General features: G+C 40.2%; 1 protein-coding gene across 1 annotated transcript in view; it reads left to right on the forward strand.

Annotated features, from left to right (window-relative positions):
- GIPC2 (GIPC PDZ domain containing family member 2) overlaps nucleotides 1–19,542 on the forward strand; it is a 58,000-nt gene extending 38,458 nt beyond the window's left edge. The window contains exons 4-6 of the mRNA XM_081143547.1: nucleotides 9,270–9,376; nucleotides 10,247–10,328; nucleotides 19,234–19,542. Coding sequence (XP_080999673.1) covers nucleotides 9,270–9,376; nucleotides 10,247–10,328; nucleotides 19,234–19,379 — 335 coding nt within the window. The 3' untranslated portion in view covers nucleotides 19,380–19,542. The remainder of the gene's footprint in view (nucleotides 1–9,269; nucleotides 9,377–10,246; nucleotides 10,329–19,233) is intronic.
- The last annotated feature ends 3,211 nt before the right edge of the window (nucleotides 19,543–22,753 follow it).

Consider the following 22,753-nt stretch of genomic DNA (forward strand, 5'->3'; position numbering starts at 1 on the left):
GTGTATGCATATGTGTTTCAGTTTTATTTATATATATGTGTGTATGTGTATATATGTATATTTATATATGTGTGTATTTATGGGTCATGATATGATATATATATTTCTCACTGTGTGTCATAGAGAAAAACATTTGAAAGCCACTGGTTTAAATGACTCCCTTGTTGAAAATCTGTAGTTTAATGGGAAATATCTCACATAGTTTCTCTTGGTCAGCAGCCTTCTGATCCAAATTTTCCTTCTTCTAGCCATGAGTTGATGGCAACCTTCCCAGTCCTTATCAAGTATTGGCTGGAATGTCTCTAGTGGTATTTTCTTTTTCTTTTTTTTAGGGCATGGCTCACTTCCTTTCCTCTTTTGCCAATGAAAAGGAATATATCTCCACAATGAGCTCAACCCTGCAGAGTGTGCCCTGTGAACCTAGATTTTCCCAAGGCTATGAAAATTTGCTCTTCCATTTAACTGGCTTTAGGACCAGACTAGTTCAACTGGTTTGTTTTCCCACGAAGCCTTTTAATGGCAGAAAAATATTAAATGTATGAGGCTTTGATTCAGTTTTACTTAGAAGAGTCTTTGCTTGGTTTATCCTGGAGACTTTTTAAAATTTGTAGTTGTTGCTCTTTATGGAAAGAGGTTTGTGGAAGGAGGCTTGAAATGTTTCTGTAAAGTGTTTTGAAAATGAGAAACGGAGTTGAAAGAAAGTTGACCTCCTAAAGCATTGATAGTCTTTATTTCGGGGTTAGGTTTTGTAACAGGCCTCTGGACTGTGTCTTCTTTTAGAGTCTGTATTTCTGTGCTATGTGTCCATCAGAATAGGATGTTCAGTATGTGAATTATGTCTGAGTCCTTTGAGTAATTCACAGCTGGAAAACTCGGACCTCATCTTCGCGATTCAGCTTAACTTATGTACTCATTTTTAAAGATTAAGTACACTTTGATTTTAAAGAGAAACTTTGGCTTTTAAGTTTTGTATGACTTTTTAGATATTTCAAACATTTAAAAGTACTTTCTATTATTCATGCTATTTCAAACTACAAATGCTTTTGGTACTTTTTCATATCTATTGAACTCTACCAGATATCCTGGGGAATATGAAAAAAGTCACAAAAGAGACAACAAAAGTGCAAGTCATTAAATACATAGACTCTGCCACATACATCTGTGTGATAATGTGACATCAGGTGAATTACTTAACCTTTCTTTGCTTTGGTTTCCTCACACATGAAACTCATGAAACTGAAGATGATGGTAGCATCTACCACATTGGGCTGCTGTGAGTTTTAAACGATTAAACGTCTTTAAAAAGTCATGGAACAGTCCTTGGTGCCTTGTAAGGTCAACAAAAGTTAGCTAATATTAACGACTGTTATTATGAAGGTGTAACCTTTTCTTTATGGAGTAATTTTAGAAGCAAGATGAACCTACATGAAACAGGGAAAACAATGTGGTTAAGTTGCTGATTAGCAAGTATTTGTTGAGAATCCTGGCACTCTTCCAGATCCTGGAAAGATGGATGGTGGGTGATACCACGTCTCATATCAAATAGTGAAATATATCAGTATGTCATTGTCATAGCCACAATTCACTTGAATAAGTACTTGCTAAGTAGGAAATCATTTAATCCTTACAAACATTCTAAAAGGGTAAGCAATTTGTTTAAGGGTTTGGAGCTAGCAAGTGACGGAGGCAGGCTTCTAACCCAGGCGTTGAGGCTCTGGAGCCAGCTCTTTAACAATTGTTACATTGCCAGCATCTTTGTTGTCCTCAAGGAGCTTACAGTTTACATAAAGGAGCAGATTCCTTAAGAGTTGAGTAATCTCCCTGGCCTGGTAGCTCAGTTGGTTAGAGCATCATTCCAATAACTCAGGTTGTGGGTTAGACCCCTGGGCAGGGCACATATAAGAAGCAACCAATGAATGTGTAAACAAGTGGAACAACAAATAGATGTTTCTCTCTCTCTGTCACCCTTCCTCTCTATAATCAATCAAAAAAAATCAAGTAATTCTATTAATAGCAGTAATAGGTACCATTTATTGAATGCTTATTAGAAACAATATGGTATCATGGTCTAGAGCATAGACTCTGAGCCAAACTGCTTGGGTTAATTCCTGTCTCTGCTGCTTATTACCTATGTGATCTTGGACTAGTTACTTGCCCCCCCATGCCTGTTGACTTATTCATAAAGTCTGAGAATCAAATGAGTTAATAATGCATGTAAAGTACTTAGAATAGTGCTTGGCACACAGTGCTACATGAATGTGTCATTGTTACCAGGACTACTGTTAGGGCCTGATTTAATCCTCATGCCATTCCTATGAAATTTTCTAGATAAGCAGACTGAGGCTTTGGGCAGTTAAATACCTCACTGAGGTCACTCAGTGGTGGGCGGGAGGTGCAAGGATAATATTCCACTCCTGTTTGCTTCCCAGGCTTGTGCTCTCAACGTTATGTGTTATTGCCTCTTTAGAACTATGATATGTGCTGTAATGCAATTTAAACAAAGTGAAATTCTGCTGACTCGTCTGTGATTAGGAGGGCTTCTAAGGCTTAGAGTGTGATGGTGGCTGGGAGAAGTGGTAAGATTGGGAGGAACTTCCCCAAAGAGAAAGCCACGGGACAGATGATTTTTGTCAGGTCCCACTATTATCAGGGACCACTGTCCCATTCCAATGTCACTTCCCTTGCGAGGTGACAGGATGCCTGATAGAGTTACATAGTGATATTAGAGCTGTAAGAGCTATGGCCTTATAACCTGAGGTGAAAGACTCCCAGTGCCCTGGGCTTGGCACCCTGACTTGGATATAGAGCTTCAGGGTAGAGTCTGTGTAAACTGAGTCTAACATCAGCCCTCCAGATCTTGAGAGGGGGAGAAAGACTTCTCCAGCATAACCAAGACTCAATTTCTCACCATATCTGTGGTGCAGGGAGCTTAAAGTCAGGTTCAATCTGACATCTATTTTTTCCAGAATTGGAGTAAAATTTAAATCCACTACAGAAATTTAAATGGATGTTCCGAGAAGGGAAAGATATGATGAGTAGGCTGGACTAGGTGACAAAGATTCTTAGAGAACATTGCACTTGAACTTGTCCTTGGGGGATGGGGAAAGTATGGACAAGGAAGGACGCTTTCCTATGGGAAGTGTTCAGGACAGTGAAGAGCCTCGCAGGAGGGACTGCAGCAAATGCTTCCGCAAAAGTAGCTCCAGGCCACGTTAAGAAGAACTCTGAAAACTAGGAGGGGAACCTGAGCTTGTCTTAGAGGATAATTGGGAATCATTTTGATATTAGAACTGAAAAATGACAGGATTAAATAGATTTTGGAGAATTAAACCCAGAAGAACAATGTAGCTATATTTGATTAGAGGAGAAACCATGTAAGGGGCTGCTGCAGCAGTTTGGGGGTAAATGATAAGGGCTGGGATTAGGGGCAGCAGTGGGAATTCGAAGAAAAGAAAAAAGCCTGGGTAATATTGCAAAGGCAGAAGTGGGGGTAGGAGGTGCATTATGATGTTTCCCTAAAACAGAGAGGAAGGAAGCTGAGAATATGCAAATGTGACTCCCAAGATTTCTGCCTTCAGAGCCTAGAGAAAGTGATAAAAGTGATAAAAGTGATAACTGGAAATGAGGCAGTGGGGGTGTAGAAATGGTTTGGGGAATGCCTGGGAGAAAAGTTGTTTGAGATGTTTTGCATTTTATCTGACAGTGGCGCTCTCATGTATTTTTTGGCAAAGGTTTAAAGTGCTCGCAATGACAAATTTTGGGGGTAGAGCATGCCGCTTAATCTTTTTATGTCATAGAGTTTGTTCTGCCCTTCTTATAGCTAACTAGCCACGGGTTTGGCATCTACCACAAAGATACTATGGGAAAAGATAAATGAAGAGCCAGGTTCTTTTGTGGGATGCAGCAGATGTGTTAGATGAATACTGAGTGTAACTGATAAATGCATGTCCAATAGGAAGACCCAGCTGGACTGAGACCCAGGCTAAATATGTGCTCTTTTCTACTCTAATTCATGTTGACCTGAGAATGCCCAAACTTGTAGAGAATTTTTATAAAAATTTATTGAAGCCAAAGAGAGGATATGATATGCCTAGAAGCAACATCTCAACAGATTGAGAAAAATGCTTCTCAAGGCAACCATTGCACCTTTTATGCATTTGGGATTAAAGAGGTAACGAAAGGAAGATTACATGAAGGTGGGAGAAAGCCAGGTAGGAATTGGATTACAGAATAGTTAACAGGATTATGTGCTCTCTTGAGGGTGGTTTCTCTTCTAAGGGGTCTGATGGAAGGAATTTTATTTTAAAAAATAATATATCTTTATTGATTTCAGAGAGAGAAAGGGAGAGGGAGAGAAATAGAAACATCAATGGTGAGAGAGTCACTGATCGGCTGCCTTCTGCACACCCCCTACTGGGGATGGAACCTGTAACCCGGGCATGTGCCCTGACTGGGAATCGAATCTCCTGGATGCTCAACCGCTGAGCCACGCTGGGCAATGGGAGGCATTTTAAAGATGTGTGAACCTAAACTCGCAGAAACAATGGACAAAGCTTGCTTGAGGCAAGATAAACCTTTTACTAAAGAAGTTATATGTCTCGGGTGTGACCTGCCCATTTAGGAATTTATGATCAGATTACTCAGTGAGGTTACTTTCCATACAACCCCTTTTCATCCACATTGTAAACTCCCATTAACACAAAATTTAGTAAATGCTCACGTTTTTAATCTGAGAAAAGTGCAATCACCATAATTAATAATACTAAAAACTTTGTAATCTGTATGTCCCAAGACACTCACCCTAAATAGTGATTGACTTCTTAGAATGATGTTTAAGGAGCATTTGGAATGAATGTCAATCATGAGTAGAAGGTAGATAACAGCAATCAGCTGTTTTTAAGCTTAACAATTAAAGTAGGAATGTAGGATGAAGGGGTCAGAAATGATGCTGTGAAAGCTGTGATCTGTGCTCCAGGCCACCTCAGGACCAGAGCCAGACCTTGTTCTGAGCAGAAGTGGAAGAGTGCCCGGCTTCCCCACTGTGTCAGCCTGGGCCAGTGGGGATCTAAGTCATGTTACATGTGTTCCTCCTGAAAGTAAGGCTTTGGCTCCTGTCCCTCTTCTTTCCCTAGGGTCCCAGGGAGGTCTAAAGACAGGTATCTTTTGCCGTCTCCATTTTCCTGTCTCTCTGATATAGCAGAGACTGGGGGTTGGTCTGTTTATTGAAAATGCCAGTTGAAGTGGGGTATTCTAAACAATAATACAAGTGTTTATACACATTCAAAGATATATAAATATACATTCTTTTACCACTCTCATGATATGAAAGGCCCTTTCTTTGAGCAGAGGACACAAATCGGAGCTTTATTACCCTTCTTATGTAATCACAACCTTAATGCATATCTATGGGTTCTGTTGCATTTAAAAAAACACAGATATGTGAAATGATGGATGTTTAAAGGTACTTTTTCTCTAATCTCCTAGCGTCATCTTGCCCACACCTAATTGTTTTTTTTGCAACTCACTTTTATGGAGTCTTTCTAAAGCAGCTAACCTAGTTTTCCTAGCAATAATAACTCCTCGTTTCACACCTACCAGCTCTTGTACTTCTAAATTAAATTACATAATTAGAATAACAGATATAATTGCCACAAAAGGGTCGGGAACATACAGGACTGCTTCTCGGTGACTAGGAGCAGCTGTGAGTGTCCTGTGCCTAAGCAACCCGCAGCAGCAGGTACTGAGTATGCTTCCCAGGGGTGGGGAGCCCTGGGAATCCAGTGCATCCGGCTGGCTGCAGGCTGCTTACTAGTGTCTGCTGTGTGGACCACATCCCTCTCACTGCTCAGCCGCCACAGAGCCCCATGCAGATGTGTTCATGAGAAGTGAGGTGACCGGTTTAGGGCTTGGCCTGGTTGCTTAGACATACTTGGACAGGCCAGCATCCCCAAAGTAGGCCAGACTGAAATAGTCACAATCTTTAAAAAAGTTAAAAAACCACAGAATGCTCCCACCGCCCACTCTCCCCCTGCCTCCCCCAATGTGTGAACAGAAGCATCCTGCCTGTTTTCATGTATACACTGGTTGACTTATATTCCTGAATCACAGGATCATAGAGAAGATGGCTTCTGTTTCCCTAGCGGTGAAAACGGCCTTCATGAAGGCCTCCAAGCCAGAATTTAAAATTTAACTTCTGCTTTGGTGCCACCAAGTGGTTGATTGTGAGATACTGCTCTCGAAGGGAAGGCCCCATAAACTCAGTGATAACAGGAAATCTGGAACCAACAGGAGAGCACAGAGGATTTTTTAGGGCAGTGAAATTATTTTGCATGACATTACAAAAGTGGATACATGTCATTACTTATTTGTCCAAACCCACAGAATGGACCACCGAGAGTGAACCTTAACTTAAACTAGGTGGTAATGTGTCAGTGCAGGTTATTGATTGTGACAGTGTGCCGCTGTGGTGGGGGATGTTGGTCATGGGGGAGGCGATGTGTATGTGTGAGTAGGGGGTGTATGGGAAACCTCTGTACTTTCTGCTCACTTTTGCTAGGAACCTAAAACTGCTTTAAAAAATAAAGCTTATTGCCCCAGCCGAGTGGCTCAGTTTGTTGGAGTGTCGTCTTGTACAACCAATTGATGTTTCTTTCTCACATCGGTATCTCTCTCTCTCTCTCTCTCCCCCCATCTCTGTCTCTCTCCCCTCTCCTTCCCTTCCTCCCTCTCTCCCCCCTCCTTCCCTCCCTCCATCATTCTCTCTCAAAATAAAAAAAACATATCCTCAGGTGAGGATTTAAAAAAATCTTATTAATTAAAAAAAATATTTTATTCTACATACATTTTCCCTTCAAGCAACTGATGTTGCAGGTAAGAGCCAAGTAAGATAGAGACATCCTCGAGGGCAGCTGGCTGACACGGCTGACAGGCATGGACGACAACCCCTTCGTGAAGCTCCCGCATTCCAGAGTCTGGGTCCTTAGCTTTGTAAATCCCAGAAACCCTTTATTTTTTCCAATGTATCCAGAGTTCTTCAGTTTTCCAGGGTTATCTCATGCTCACCAAACTTACAAGAGACCTGTTGCTAAGTTAGAACGCCAGTGTATCTATCACTCTACAACTGGAAATGTATACGTAGCTGTGGACCAAAACACACGTTAGCTGAGCAGCTCATTTCCCACCCGCAGCAAATTTATATGGGCAGACAAAGCATACAGAGCAGGTCACTTGGTTAAATCTCGGTGGTGTGGTGTATGTGCGGTAAAGGAGCATAAGGTTATTTACTAAGTTGGCACCGTCTTGAGCACTGTAGGTGTACATACGGCGCAGCTGAGAGCACTCGCGTTGCTGGGCGGTACAGAATCCTGGATGGTGCAGATGACACACTGACCTTGTCCGTTTCTTTGGGCCCCTTTTTGGAAAATTTATACTGGGCATCTTGCTTCTGTTAATCCATTCTCCTCAAACGGGACACAGTGTAACTGGCGAGACCAGCGCTGTAGACTTGCTGATGTAGCTCCGGTCTCCTGAGACTCTGGCCACCATGATTAGCATTAGCATCACCAGTCACCATTTATAGGCGTTTGCCTTGGGGATCTGCTCTACTTTACCTCATGAACATTTTTAATTCTTTCCTTCTCAGAGGAAAACTTATGTTTTGGTAATTCTGTCCCTGAATGCAGGTCGAAATTAATACGTAAAATCCTTAATCACTTTGGAGTAGATTCTCAATAGCGAAACAGTTCTTGTTGAAGATGGGAATTATTCCAGGTTCTGAGTCAGTAAGAATGTGTTCGTGCAGTGGGTCTCTCCACCTGCTTGTATTTACCAGCCTGTCCTGGGGTTCCCCATTGGAGATCAGTTACCTCCAGCTCTTGGTGCAGCATCTGCCCCCCACCTCCTGTCCTTGCCCCAAACTGCTGCCCCATAGAGGCCTCAGTCAAGGGGCCTTGGAGGATATTTGCAGAAGTTATAAACTGGTGGCTTGTGGTTGGAATCCGATCCTCAGGTCTCTCTTATTTTTACCACAGTGTTTTTAAAAGTTTGACACAGTGGCCAAAACTTAAAAATCAGGAGATTCATAAAAAACTCCGAGTATCCAGTTTCTTTGCAAACGAGTACGCAGGCCGACGTTCCCACAGGGAATAAGGGATTGGCGTGGCCTAGGTAGGGGTGCCCCTCCAGTTATCCTCAGTCCCCACCCTACCCTTTCACTCACTTATGCTACTGCTTAGTATTGGGGGGCAACTCTGCGACCTGGGAAACCAAAACCAAAAATAAAACAGACACAAACGAAGCGTAAGGGAAACAGTGGCTTCCCCTGGACTCCTGCTCCCTGTCTCTTGCTCGCCCCCTGAGGGAAGCCTTCCGTGGAACCTGTTCCCAGCCTCTTTTTCTTTAGAACCTGCTTCTCTCCTTATGTCACCTCTGAGTTTATCCCCTGTGCTTCTAAGAGGCGAGGTGCTGGAGTGTTGAGGAAAGCGTACAGACTTTGGGATCACAAGACTTGGATTTGAATCCCAGCTCTGCGCCTTAGCGAGTTTAGTTTCCTTTTCTGTAAAATGAGGGCTATACTTTGCCTCACAGATTGGTGGGAATACTAAATGAGATTTTGTGAACAGGCATCAAACAGAAGGTAGGTACTCAAACAACAGTGTCTCTGTCCCTCTGCTTTCCCGCTGTGTACACCTCTTTACTCTTACAGTAAAGCCAACTAACCCTGGCCGGTTTGGCTCAGTGGTTAAACTATCAGCTGGCAGACTGAGGGTCCTGGGTTCGATTCTGGCCAAGGGCACATACCTCAGTTGCGAGCTTGATCCCTGGCCTTGGTTGGGGTGCATGTGGGAGGCAATCAATCAATGTGTCTCTCTCACATCGATGTTTCTTTCCCTCTCTCCATCCCTTCCACTCTCTCTGAAAAGCAATGAAAAAGATATCCTCTGGTGAGGATTAAAGAAATAAAAAATAAAATAAATAAAGCTAATTATTTTATTTTTTATTCCTTATAGCTTCCAGTCTTTCCCATCTGTATATTTCAAATATTTCCCTTTTCTTTTTGTAGCCAGACCTCTCATAGAGACTCCCCTATGAGACTAATGAATGGCAGGTAGATTTGCTTTGGGAAAGTCTATAAGAAGACATAACTTTTATCAAATCTCTACAATAATTGTACATAGTTTTGTGATGGAAACCACATTAGTTTTTCCAGCAGTCTTTTGGAATTCTTTCTGAATATATACACCTTTCCTCAATCTATTTTATCTTTACAGAAATAGAGCCAAGGTCAAAAGCTGGAAATATCTCGACAGGAAAAATTGGTACTGGAAGGGAGACACTTCGCCTGAGATCAAAAGGCCCTGCCACCGTGGAGGAAGTGGTAGGTTATGCTCATTTAGTCACCATTCTGCTTGGACATGCATGGACACTGATGGCTATTAGAGCTGGAAAGAGAGGTAAAACCACGAGGTTAAGTGAGATGCCATACATCCTAATTAAAGCACGAACTTTAATTCATTGCCTACTTAATCGATATGAACATTATTGAAGGATTTAAGGAGGAATATAGAAACTAAGAGCCTGAGAAGAGACTGTGATCTATAGCAATCCTCAGCTTCCTACAGACAACTTTTTCTGGAGTTTATAGACATCTGGACTGGCTCAGAATATTTGAGATTATCAACCAAAGCTCTGAGAGCCAAGAAAAGTTGCAGAGCCACCTGTAGGAGTAAACATACTTAAGATTTTGATAATGAAAGATAATATGCATGAATTCCAGTCTCCTCAGGTGAAACATTTTGTAGTCATCTTTGACTGTTCTCTGTCATGACCCACATCCCTTCCATCAGCAAATTCTGGTGGATCTACATGCACAACAGGCCAGAATACAACAACTCACTACCTCCACTCCCACCACTCTGGCCTAAGGCACCAATGTCTTACTTGAACATAGTCAGTCTTCCTGTGTCCACCCTGCCCCTCTTCCCTCTGTGCTCAGCACAGCAGCCAGAATTATCATTTAAAAACACCAGTGAGGCTATGTTACTTTTCACTGACACTAAAAATAAGTGTTTACTGTATAGATTTGTATTGAGTTGCAGAGCACATTCTAGATATATTTCCACCGAAATTAGCTGAAGTGAACAACCATGAGCTGGCTCCACTCAGACCTCCCCCTATGTGTACACCTTGACATTCAAGAGAGTTCATATACAAGTATAATATCTTACTTCTCTTTTCTTTGATAAAGCCCTCTGAGACCAAAACCAAGGCAATTGAAAAAGTGGATGATCTTCTTGAATTGTACATGGGAATTCGAGATACTGAGTTAGGTAAGATTATACTATTTTTAAAAGTCTTATATTTTTTAATTTGATGGAACTTAATATTTATGTCTGTCTTGCACTTATAGTCATTGATACTTTTCATGATATAATGTATCTGTATAGTAATGAAAAGCATAATGAAAATAGAGATAATAAAGAATAATGAAAAGAAGACCTGGCCTTTACCACTGACCAGCTGTGAAGCCTTAGAGTTAAGTCAATGTTTCTAAACTTCTGTTTCTCATCTATTAACTGTAATAATATTTTCTTCATAGGTTTGTTTTATGGATTTGAAAAATATATATGAAAAGAATTTTGAAAATGATACATGTAAATGGATTATTTGATATATTAGCTGTACATTGATTAAATTGTGTTTATTACATTAAAGTTGTGTACATTTATAAGATTAATGAAACCCTGTGATAAATGAATCAGAAATATGAAGGAAAAGAACACACCTGGTGTATGACTGATAAGGGCAATTGAGCAGTGAATTTCTGTGTATTTCTCATTCACCATTAGGATCTCAGTCTTATTTATCAATTAAGACTCTCTCAGTTATAAATAACAAACAACAAAAACAACAAACTGAACTCCAACTGACTTAAGGAAAAAATAAATCGTGGGTGGAGGGAAATATATTGGGTCTTATAACTAAAAAGTCCAGAGGTAGATCCTGGCTTCAAGAATGACTAGATCTGGAGTTCTCACATTATTATCAGGATGTGACTTCTCTTCTCTCCATTCTGATTTAATTTCACACCCCATGGTATCTCTTGGCAGCTTCAGACCCTCCCTCATGAAGTCAAAAGTACTGCCACGGCTCCACCCCTCTGCATCTTGGTGTAAAACGCCATGGGAAAGAGGGAGGGCTTTTGCCAAGTCATTCATTCAAACAAGATGCTCAGGATTGTCTCTGGTTGGTTTGATTGGCTCACTTGAGCCAGTCACTGAGCTTAGGGGGATGGTTAGGTCTGGGCCACACCTCTGGAGCTGAGAGTAATTTCTGAAACACAAGGGCTGAGACTCTGAAAGCCCTGGTGCCTTCTATGAAGGTAAATATTCCCTTAAGAAGGGGAGGTGGCTGCTGGATGTGCAAAGAGTAAATGTGCACTTAGTGGGGTTTGTGCCTGTATGCATTCTTGTGTGCGCTTGGGTGTGTGTTGTATCAAGTACTTAATAAATTTCTTTTTTTTTTTTTAATCTTCACCTAAGGATATTTTTCCATTGCTTTTTCAGAGAGAGAAAGAAAGAGGGAGAAACAGCAATGTGAGAGAGACACATCGATTGGTTGCCTCCCGCTTGCGCCCCGACTGGGGCAGAACCTGCAACCGAGGTACCTGCCCTTGGTTGAAATCGAACCTGGGATCCTTCAGCCCATGCACCGACACTGACTACTGAGCCAAACTGGCTAGGGCTAAATTTCCTTTTTTTATATAAGCACTTTTACAAAATTGATTTTGGGGGGGGGGGGGGGAGAGAAGCATTGATGTGAGAGGGAAACATCCATCCATTGCCTCTTGCATGTGCCCCGACTGGGGATTGAACTCACAACTTGGGTATGTGCCCTGACCAGGAATTGAACCTGCAGCCTGGGTATGTGCCCCAACTGGGAATCAGACCTGCCACGTTTTGGTCTACTGGACGATGCTCTAACTAACCAACCGAGCCACACCAGCCAGGACCAGTACCATGCTGTTCTGATTACTGTGGCCTCATAGTGTACTTTGACATCAAGTAGCATGATTCTCCAACCTTGGAGAGCCCACTTTTCAAGGTGAAAACTGAGAACAGTTCTCAACTTTAAAACTTAACTTTAGGTATAGGTCTTATAGTTATTTAAGTATAAATTGGGAATAGTTCAGGAAATTAGTTTTAAAATACACAAGTATATAAGGAAGAATGTTGGACAGTGGTACAAGTAATTATAAATGAATTAAGAAACAGTTTTTTTTAAGAGTCAATTTTCTTTCACTCTGACAAATTCAGGGAACTAAACGTTCCTTACAAATTTCTTATAAATTAACTAGAAATACCTTTATAATTAATCACCTGTAGCAAATTCCTCCAATGACATGAAAAGTCATTATCATTGTACATGATTAGCCATGTGATCAGTCACCAAGGGAGGTAAAGTTCAAAGAAAGTAATTATTTGAAGGATGCACCCATTGTTAAATTAGGAACCTCTCTCATTCAGATCTGATTGGCATGAAATGTAAATCACAAATGTTACACTGCTTCAACAGATGAATTATTTATTTGTCTGTATTCCCCGTGTTTCTTAGTTTTCAGAAATGTTGTTCTGGAGATGTTAATATAAGTTTAATTTTGTAAATTAAAAATTTACAAAAGTAATATGGCAATAAAATAACTAAAACCAAAACACTAACCTCAAAACAACAACCCCAAAATGTTGGGATGTAATTACCACTTGAAAATGAAAAAATAATTCAAGTGAGTTTATGGAGCGAGTAACTGAAGATAAAAGTGTTCTGTTTGCTTGTAAAGTTAAGTTGTGAACTAGGACTTTTCAAGCAATGCAGTGCCAAAGGGTTGCCTTGGAATGTTACCCATTGGGGGGAAAAATAGGTTCTGGAAGATTTTGAGTTAAGACCTTATATAGGATTGACTTAACTTAATGGAAAATTGTGTGTCATATAAGTTTCTTAATGAATATTAAGATGCAGTGTAAATTGTATATAGAACTATAATATTTTCTATTGATACCAATTTAGGAGTTGGGTGATTATTCTAACAACTTTGGAATTTTTGGATTTCTAATTTATAAAGAGATCCAGAAATGTGTAGTAAGGAAATCTGAATGCTAGTTTCTAAGTCACTTTTTCTTATAAAGTCCTTTTTGCTCTTTTAAAAGTATATAATAATGGTATTTTAATAGAGATAATTACATTTCTTCCTAGGATGGTTTCTGTTTTTTCAGTGAATTTAAAACAATAAGCACTATAGAAAGTTATCCTTCTCAGATAAAGCCAATGAAGTTTTGGAAACAAATTTCATTAAAAAAAAAAAAAGGTTTTAAATTGATTTCAGAGAGAGGAAGGGATAGGGAGAGAGAGACAGAAACATCAATGATGAGAGAGAGTCATTGATGGGCTGCCTCCTGCAGGCCCCCTACCAGGGATCAAGCCCGAAACCCAGGCATGTATGTCCCCTGACTGGGAATCGAACTGTGACCTGCTGGTTCATAGGTTGACACTCAACCACTGATCCATGCTGGCCAGGTGGAAATAGATTTCATTTAGAAAAATCTACATTGGATGTATTTTGATGTTTGACTCATGACTTGTTTGAAATGAGTTGACATTTATGAAAAGCATTAGGGAAAGTAAGTGCTGAAGACCTTTCATAGAAAGAGATACAGTTATAGATTTAAAGGTTAAATTAACAATGGTGATGGTTAATTATCTAAATTCTGCTATATGCCATTTTATTAAAATAGATTCAAAGAAGTTTGCTAACTTACTCAAGTCAGCTAACAAGTTAAAGAGCTGAGATTCAATTCTGGCATTTTGATACCAAGACTTTCCTTTGCAGTAATATTGTATGTCTAAAGTTCTGTTTAAGTATTTAAGAACTTTGTGGAAAATATAGATTGATCAATATCACCAAAATAAATTATTATAAAAGTTGTTCAGTAGTGGTAATGATATAAAGATATTCTTGAAATAGCCACAAGAGGTCAGCAGTTAGCTGTTATATGTGGTATAACAATACAGTTAGTGGTGTATTTATTTCCAGATTGTATTCAGATGTTAAATATTATTGCAGTATATTGCAGATCTATTATAGTTAACAGATGAGAATCATTTTAGTAGCTGTTGTTATGTTAATGTGATACATTTTCCTAGTTCTTTTGCTTTTCTCTTAAATAGAGATACAATCTTTTATGAAAAAGCATACAGTCATACCAGTTTATTTCTTCTGTAAGGATGTTTCAAATCTATGTTTATACCTTATGTATTAGCAAAAATTCGTAACATGTTTAGTGCATACTGCATTTGCAATTTCTGTTAAAATTTTTGTAGCAAATTCCTGGTTTTTAAAAGATTTATGGAGCTTTGTATTACACACAATATTTCCAACACAATTATGAAGCTACCTAATTGGTATTTTTGTTGCTTCTGTAAGACCAGGAGTTTCTTTTTTCTTTTTAAAATATGTCTTTATTGATTTCAGAGAGGAAGGGAGAGGGAGAGAGAAACATCAATGATGAGAGAGTCATTGATCTGCTGCCTCCTGCAGGCCCCTGACTGGGGATCGAGCCCGCAACCCGGGCCTGTGCCCTGACCGGGAATTGAACCCCGATCGCCTGGATCCTAGGTCGATGCTCAGCTGCTGAGCCACGCCCAGCCAGGAGACCAGGAGTTTCTTGAAGGAAGATACCATATCTTCCTCAGTTTTTAATCTCAGCTACTACCATAGTACTTCTTCCATAGTAAATACTTGCTGAATATTTGTTGACCAAATATCTGATGAGAGGCACAAAAATGGTGGGTCCCCAGGGAGTCTGAGTCCTAATTTCATTATTTTGAAGCTGTGGCCTTTGAGCACATTATTAAACTCTGAATCTTAATTTCCACATCTGTAAAAGGGGTACAATAAAAACCTCACAAGAGTGCCAAAGCATTCAATTAAATAATATGTATAAAGTTCCTCTCACATCATAATTAACAGGCATAGCGATTATCATTTGTAGCAATGATCATTACTAGTTATTACTAGTAATATGGTAGTGGAGTTAGAACATGTAGGGCTGTATAACTGGAGGTTGGGCCAACTCTGGGACTATATTGTGTGTAGGAGTTTTTCTTCACTTTTCTGCTGTGTGTGCCAGCATGAGTGTATGAGTGAGATTCTACAGCTTGGACTGTGAGGTTATAGTATGGGGATCTTAATCCATCATTTTTCTTATTTTGTGACTAAGGAACTCAAACCAGAGTTGCAGATGAGAACAGGCCAGGTCTGAATAGGTCTGGGCTCGGTACACCAGACAGTGCTGCTGAGCTTCCTGAGGTACTAGAAAACCATGTACCAAGTTTTTGTCTTATAGCTCTGTGTGTGTGTGTGTGTGTGTGTGTGTGTGAGAGAGAGAGAGAGAGGAGAGAGGGAGAGAGGGAAAGAGGGAGAGAGGGAGAGAAATAGAGAGAGAAACTGGCTGATCCAGTGTCCATCTGTGAATGTCTGATCCCTGTCATTGTTTCCCTCACTATTCAAGAGAACCAGTCATCTGCACTGCCAGCCCTGGCTGGGTAGCTCAGTTGGTTAGAGCATCATTCCTGTACGCCAAGGTTTCGGGTTCATCCCTGGTCAGGCCACATACAAGGAGCAGCCAATGAATGCATAAATAATTGGAACAACAAATGGATGTTTCTCTCTCCCCCAAGTCAATAAATAAAAAAATTAAAAACAAAATCATCCACACTGTTAATTTCTGCTTCTGAATGGTCTGTGGGTTTTCTTGTATCTTTTATCTGTGTGCATCTTGTTTCTCCCTCAACTAGATTGTATGTCATCCCTCTATCAGTATAATCTTTAGGTAACTGTCGCAGTAAATGCTATCAGTAGGGCCTATAAGAAATACTTAAAATGGTTGACTAAGTAAAATTCTGAACCTGAGTCCTACTTTTGCAATATTTATCTTTAAGTTTTGAGTACTTGTTTGCACATCCTGGCTATGGGACCAGAGTTCTGGGCTTCACTTTCCCCAATACATGCTAACTATGCCAGTCCAAAAATTATTATAGTCTAATGGCAAGGCCTCCTCCCGTGCCTACCCTTCTACCAGCATTTACTATGCATAAAAGACTGAGCCAGCTATTCAAGATCTGATGATAATTTATTTTCTAATGGGACAGAAAATATGTAGGTGGAAATAATGGCAACACAGATAATACAGAGCAAAGTTAAATATGTCCTGTAAAACTTTATTACTCAAACTGTGAGCCAGGGACTGGCAGTACCTGGGAGTTGCTGAAAATGCAGAATCCCAGGCTTCACTGCAGAGCTTCGGACCAGAACCTGCATTTTGCCAACATCCCAGGCAGTTTGTTTGCACACTCAAGTGTGAAGAGCGCTGGCAGAAGGCTTAGAGGATGGAGATATCACTACCAGTTGTGGACACAGAGTTTCTTGCAGGAAGGAGCCTTGAAGGAGAGAAAAGATGTTGCTGGTGGAGCTAGCGATTAGGAGGAGGTTGTCCTGAGCAAAGGCAGGAAGGAAGCAGGATGGCATTCTGGGCGGTCAGCTTTATGAGGGCGTAGCGTTAGTGCAGAGGAGTCCAGCCATTTGGAGCCAGGGTGCTTTGGGTCAGAATGCCAGACTAGGGTTTAGAGTTGCTGAAAGAAGCATTGGCAACCCAAGGAATATTTTTCTATATGGGAATGACAGACCATCTCAGAGGGACAGGAGCTTCCTGGTCCTTTTGTCTCGTTACCTAATAGGGTCGGAGGTGAGCTATAGGAAGAGAAATCTAATGCGCCGATGGGGGCAATTTGCTGAATAGGCTTGGCCTTGAAGGAAACAGCATGGAGGTGGTGGATCACTTTTTTAAGGTATATAAATGCTGACTCATTATGTCGTACATCTGAAACGAAATACTATTGTGTGTCAACCATAATTAAAAGTAAATTTAACAATAATTAAAAAACAAGTTATTCTCTTACCTAACCACAATATAACCTTTCATATTATCATGAAATTAACATTGATGCATTACTACCATCTAATATTCATATCCTACTTATGTTTCACCAAATGTCTTAATATCCATTACAGCAAAAGAGCATGTTCAAAACCATGTTACTTTGATTTGCAACCATTTCCTGCTCTTGATTTTCGTGGCTTTTGGAGCGTCCAAGCAAGCCATTTGACAGAATGTTCCTCAGTTTTGGTTTGCCTGTTTTCCTCCACAATTCATTCAGGTTACCCCTGTGGCAGAAATATCACAAGTGGGATGCATATTCTTTCCCTCACATGTTACCAGGAGGCATGGGGTTTGGATTTGTTCTACTATTGACATTGTTCATATTGATGGCTTGTGTAAGGTGGTGTTTGCTAAGCTCTACTGTAAAGTTATTTTCTTTGTAATTAATACATATTTGGTGGAGATATTTTGAAACTATGTAAATATCCTATTCCTCATGACTCAGCCTCCTTCCTTGCTTCCAGCTGCCTGTCAGTCAGTCAATTAATTAATCATTTCATTTTGGATTCGTGGTTTCCTGTTTTGTTCAATGGGATTATAATCTATTACCATATGATTTATTTTAATGCCCAGATTGTCCCTGAATTGGTCATTGGGAGCTCTGTGCCTTTTTCACATGTTCTAACAATTTTTGACACTTTCTTACTTCCTGGCAGAAGGTGTTCTTGGTTCATATTGTACTTTGCCTGTTCCAGCCTTGGAGTCAGCCATTGCTCCGAGGAGCTCAGTCTGAGACTTCTTAGTCGAGAGTGATTTGTAAGAACCAAGATCTGGGTGCTTTGTGTGTTCACTGCTTCTGGGTCTCACTGCTCCCAGGTGGATTGAGGAATGTGTGTGCATATATTTACCTTTATATTTTTAATCTCTCTATTGAAATATATACCTATGTATATATATATCTCCACTGATCTCTATAATTCCAATTCCATTCTAGTTTTCTCCCTTTCCCTATTTATGTTTCTTTGACAGTGACAAACTTGGTTCCTATTATTCTACGTGTGTGTGTGTTTATGGGATCAGTCCCCGTGTATGCAACCGATCTCTCATTAGCACGGCTGCTGCCCTCCCCCAGTCCCACGCTGTTCTGTAACGCCTGGACCCTCAGCCTCACACCGGGCATCCAGCTCTGTGGAAGTCTGCCTCATCTTACTAGGGCTTCGACCTCTGCAGCAGGTCACCCCATCCACATCCCACTTCTGCTCTGATTGTGGTGCCTTTCTTTGAAATCCCCCCCTTCCCCATAGCTGTGTGTGTTAGTCCTGAGCTGTTTGAGGTGAGGAACAGTCATAAACGCTCTTCAGAGCCCTATTGGGTTTAAACTGAAGGACCTGACCTCTTGGCTCATTCAGAGCAATCATGCAACCTTCTGTTTCGTTCAGCCTTACCTGGGAGGAAAGGAGAGGCTAGGGTTTGGTGTTTCCCTTTTACCTGGAGGTGCTTCACCCAAGTCCCAAATCACATCCGCACGATCTCTCTTCTAGTTGCCAGTGCTTTTAGGGAGCTGAGAAAGCCACCAGCTGAGCCTCCTGGGCTCCCAGGCGGTGAGGCGGTTCCCATGGGAAGGCGTACTCCTGGAGGTGGGGCTCCCCAGGCAACTTACTAGAAAAGCAGAGCAAGGGTACCATCTTCATCTTCTGTCCCAAACTTGTAAGGGGCTCAGAAAAACGTTGCCTTGATTCCATGAGTAGAAAGATATATTCCTACCTTTCTCCCTGGCTTGGTTGACTCATTGCAGCTGTTACCCTTTGTCTTTCTCCTTTGGGGAAGGAGCACTAGGTGCCATCAGAGCCAAGCGTGGGGCTGGTAGAGGAGGCTGAGAGAGCTAGTGACAGTGGGGAGGTGGAGGAAGGGATGGACCCTGTTTCCTGGCCGGTTAGCCGCAGGGTTTTCTCTCTAGAGTCCTTGCTCTGCCCCTAGGAATGCCGGAGCTTCCCACAGAAGGGACTCCCCGGTGGACGAGAGGGCAGGGGTGGCAGCTGCAAACCTGGGTGTGGTGGACAGATTGTTTAAAAATATCTTTGTTACCTGGGTATGTGATGGGAGTATCATTGTTTTAATTTGTACTAGAAATATGCGATATCTATGCATGTTCCTTTTAGAAAGTAATTTTTCTGGTGCTATTTTTCTCAGTCCTCTGAAGCTGTCACATGTATCAATAATTTTTAAAATTTATTTTTGATAGCAACCACAATATTTGAAGCTGGAAAAGACAAAGGTAATCCAGATGAATTCGCTGTGGCACTTGACAAAACTCTTGGAGACTTTGCGTTCCCAGATGAATTTGTCTTTGATGTTTGGGGAGCCATCGGCGATGCCAAGAGAGGGTGATTTGATGTGGATGATCCATCACTGGAGAATTAATCATTGTTCCTTTTTTTAAAAAAATAAACAAAATAAACCTGTAAGATCTGCTTTTAGACACTGTTATGGACTCTGGTTTGGTTTTTGGTTTTATTTGTGTGTGGAATACATTCTTTTTTTTTGAAATATAATTTTGATTTCTAGGTACTTTTTTAAAATGCAGTTGAATATATAGTATGCTTAAGGTAAATCACCTAAAATTTGATCAACTTTAATATTCATTCTAAAGGTATTCTTAAAGTAAGTTTTAGGGAGTATTTCTAGATAGATGATTTTGCTTCCCATCAATACCATTGTTTTGTTTTCCACATGTAAGTAGTTGATTGCAATAACTTTGTAGTTCTTTTGCAAAAATCTTAATGCAGTGAAAATTAGGATTGGAGTATAATTTGTTTCATAGCCTCCTCATTGTGTTATACTAGCTTGAACAGGAAGTGTTCAGGAAATGAAATGTGAAGTATACCTACTATAGGTCTGGAAGCACTGCTTTAATTTTTAGTCCACCGAGTAAGGGGAGGAAGATTCCTATAGCTTGTTGAAGTCTATGGTCTACTTTCTCTGTTTGTAAAACAGTGATTGATTGACTTATATTTTGCTTCTTTGTAAATTGCTGCTTTGCTTCTTAAGACCTGTTGAAATCTGTTTTGCTGTGTGTGTTTGCACGTGTGGAAGAAGGGTGAAAAAAGCTGATAGGGTACAAATCACTTATACTTGATTTTTATAAAACAGCTCTTAAAACATTATTTCTTCTTCCACCCATACCTACTTTTTATGTTACCCTTTATAAGCACTTCAGGGAAAGTTTTTATAGTCTTTGTATAACTTCTCTTTTGAAAGAGATTTACTCAGAAAATAACTATGTTTGAGAACATTTTTTAGGTGAAAGAGAAACACTTTTAAGCCCCCTAAACTTTAGAGGAGATACTGTCAGAAATAGATTTCCCCCCAGTGAAAATAAAGGAGGAAGGGAGTATTGAGAAAATATATGGGACTATTATTTTAGAGTTCTAACAGACTCTCTCTAAAACCTTACATTATTGAGAAAATTGAGGGTACATGATTGTCTTATCACTTCTTTCTGACATTTTACAGAAGTAAAAGAAGTGGAAATGAATGGTTTCAACATAGATCATGTAATAAGGCAGAGCCTGGTGTGACCAAGCGTTCTTCTAAAGGGTTAGATGGAAAATGCTGTGTGCTGCCACGGTAATCAGAAACCGCAACTCGTGAGGGCCGCATTCTAGGAAACCAGAAGTAGTTCCCTTTTCATGCTGGGTTAATGCTTAGATAACTCTTGTTTTCTGGTGCAACTTCACCTTTGCTGCCTTCCACTCCCGTTTCACGTAAGTATAATGCTATGTGGCTGCTACTCTGTCTCGTTCGAGCTGCACAGAAGCGGTTTTAGTCATTAGTGTAATACAAGTAGTCAGAGAATGCGGATTGTCTTATTGCTCTTGCCCGTCATCGGAAAATAGGATCCAACTCAGGCTGTAGTTTGTTGCTACTTATTTCATGGTTTTTTGTTTTTTGAAGTCCTCAAGTGGCGATTAATTCTTAATATCACTTCTCTTAGAAAGAAACACATACACACACACAAAAGAATATTTTTAGAGATGGGAAAGTTATTAGATGACTTAGGAGGCCCATAGAAACAGTTTAGTTTGAACAACAAAATAAATTTCTTGGCACTAGAAGTTAGATTTGAAATAGGGAGTCATTGTTTGTTACTGATTGATATCAGTTTGTTCTTCCTTTGTGGGTACTCTTGAAGATCGACACTTGGTGCTGATACCGTGTGATTTATGGAATCTCAAATTCACAAAGTGAGTGTGCTCACCATGATCTCTCTAGGATTTCGGTGTGTAAGGTATCGATGCCCATGTACAGCGGTAACTGGAATTGTCAGCATTAAAAGGGCAGTTACCATTATTAAGGGCTTCAGCTGGGCACAGGCGCTTTAATTCTAATAGATTTTTCCTTCAAATGTCTTCATCTCTCACCTCTATTGCTAAACTGATGACAGGGACAGTTTCTTTCTGTGATTTTGCTCCCTTACCTGAAAATGTATCTATTTGTGAACTTTGTGCCTCCTGGTGACTCTCAGTGCACAAAGGGAGCACACCCTCTTTTTAGTTGTCACAGTCTAATAGTGTGGGCTACCTTTCTGTTGCTACAATGAGACAAATCATCTATTTTTAAAACCGTGCCATTTCATTGGCACCACTAAACATTTTCAGGAGGCCTCTGTCATTTTCACTTGTTCTGCAGGTTTTTTTCCCAGTGGAGAGTAATTATTTTAGTCTTAATTTCCTTCCATGCAAGACAGCATCTTTCAATGGCTACTAAGAGCACACTATGTTTCTTTGCGGCAGAGCATGTAGGTGATGATTCGCCATTAGGCTCAGTGGCGCCTTGAACAAAGCTTGGTGCTCATCAAATGTACACATTCTGGTGATTACAAATAGGTGCTTCTTGGGTTTTCCTGATGTTTCAAAAATATAATTATATAATTACATGTCATGAAACTCTTGCATAATTCAATAATTAAAGCAGTAATCAGTTAACTGCTTGGGGCTGCTATATGTAATTTGTTAGGGGCTGCTATATTTAATAGTATAATGTGATGAACTAAATAGAGAGAATTAACTCGAGATAACTTAATTTTTCCAAATGATTTTTAATGTGCAATATTTCACCTGTAACTTTAACAAATATTTTCCAAGTTAAGCACACTTTATTGAGGTCCATGTCGTTGCTGTAGATCTTCATCAAGTCTAGAGAGAACCTTCCTAATATCTGTCAGTTATCATTGCCTACCTGGCATAGGAGCAAAATGAATTTCATTTGCAAATGATGTTTTCAAAATGATGGTTCTTCTAAATAAGGTACAGTTATCCACCAAAGACATAAAAAACTGATCACATAATAACCATCTTATTCTCTGATACATCTAAAAATATATGGATATCAATAGCATTTCTTTTATTCTGATGGAATAAGTTAGAAGCTAGGAGTGAATAAAGAGGGAGGAGATGCTGTTCAACTCATAGTCCCAAGTATTAGTGCTCTGTGTGAAATGTGCATCTATTATCTTCTTGACACACACTGAAAGAGATATCAGAGTAATTACATGTCCTTGCACATATCATGGTTATAAAATGTTTCTCAGGTTGTGAAGTGTACAAATGGGACAGCCTGTCCCTGTCTATTACCTGAAGACCTAGTTCTAAGAAATGACTCAGGATTATTATCAGTCGGGAGGGTGAAAATTGGATATGACATCTTTATTTCAATTGGAGACATTAAGTCTCTGTAAGACTTAAACACAGCCATAAATATTT

The sequence above is a fragment of the Miniopterus schreibersii genome (genome assembly GCF_964146895.1).
Source record: "Miniopterus schreibersii genome assembly, chromosome: 8".
Lineage (NCBI taxonomy): Eukaryota > Metazoa > Chordata > Mammalia > Chiroptera > Miniopteridae > Miniopterus > Miniopterus schreibersii.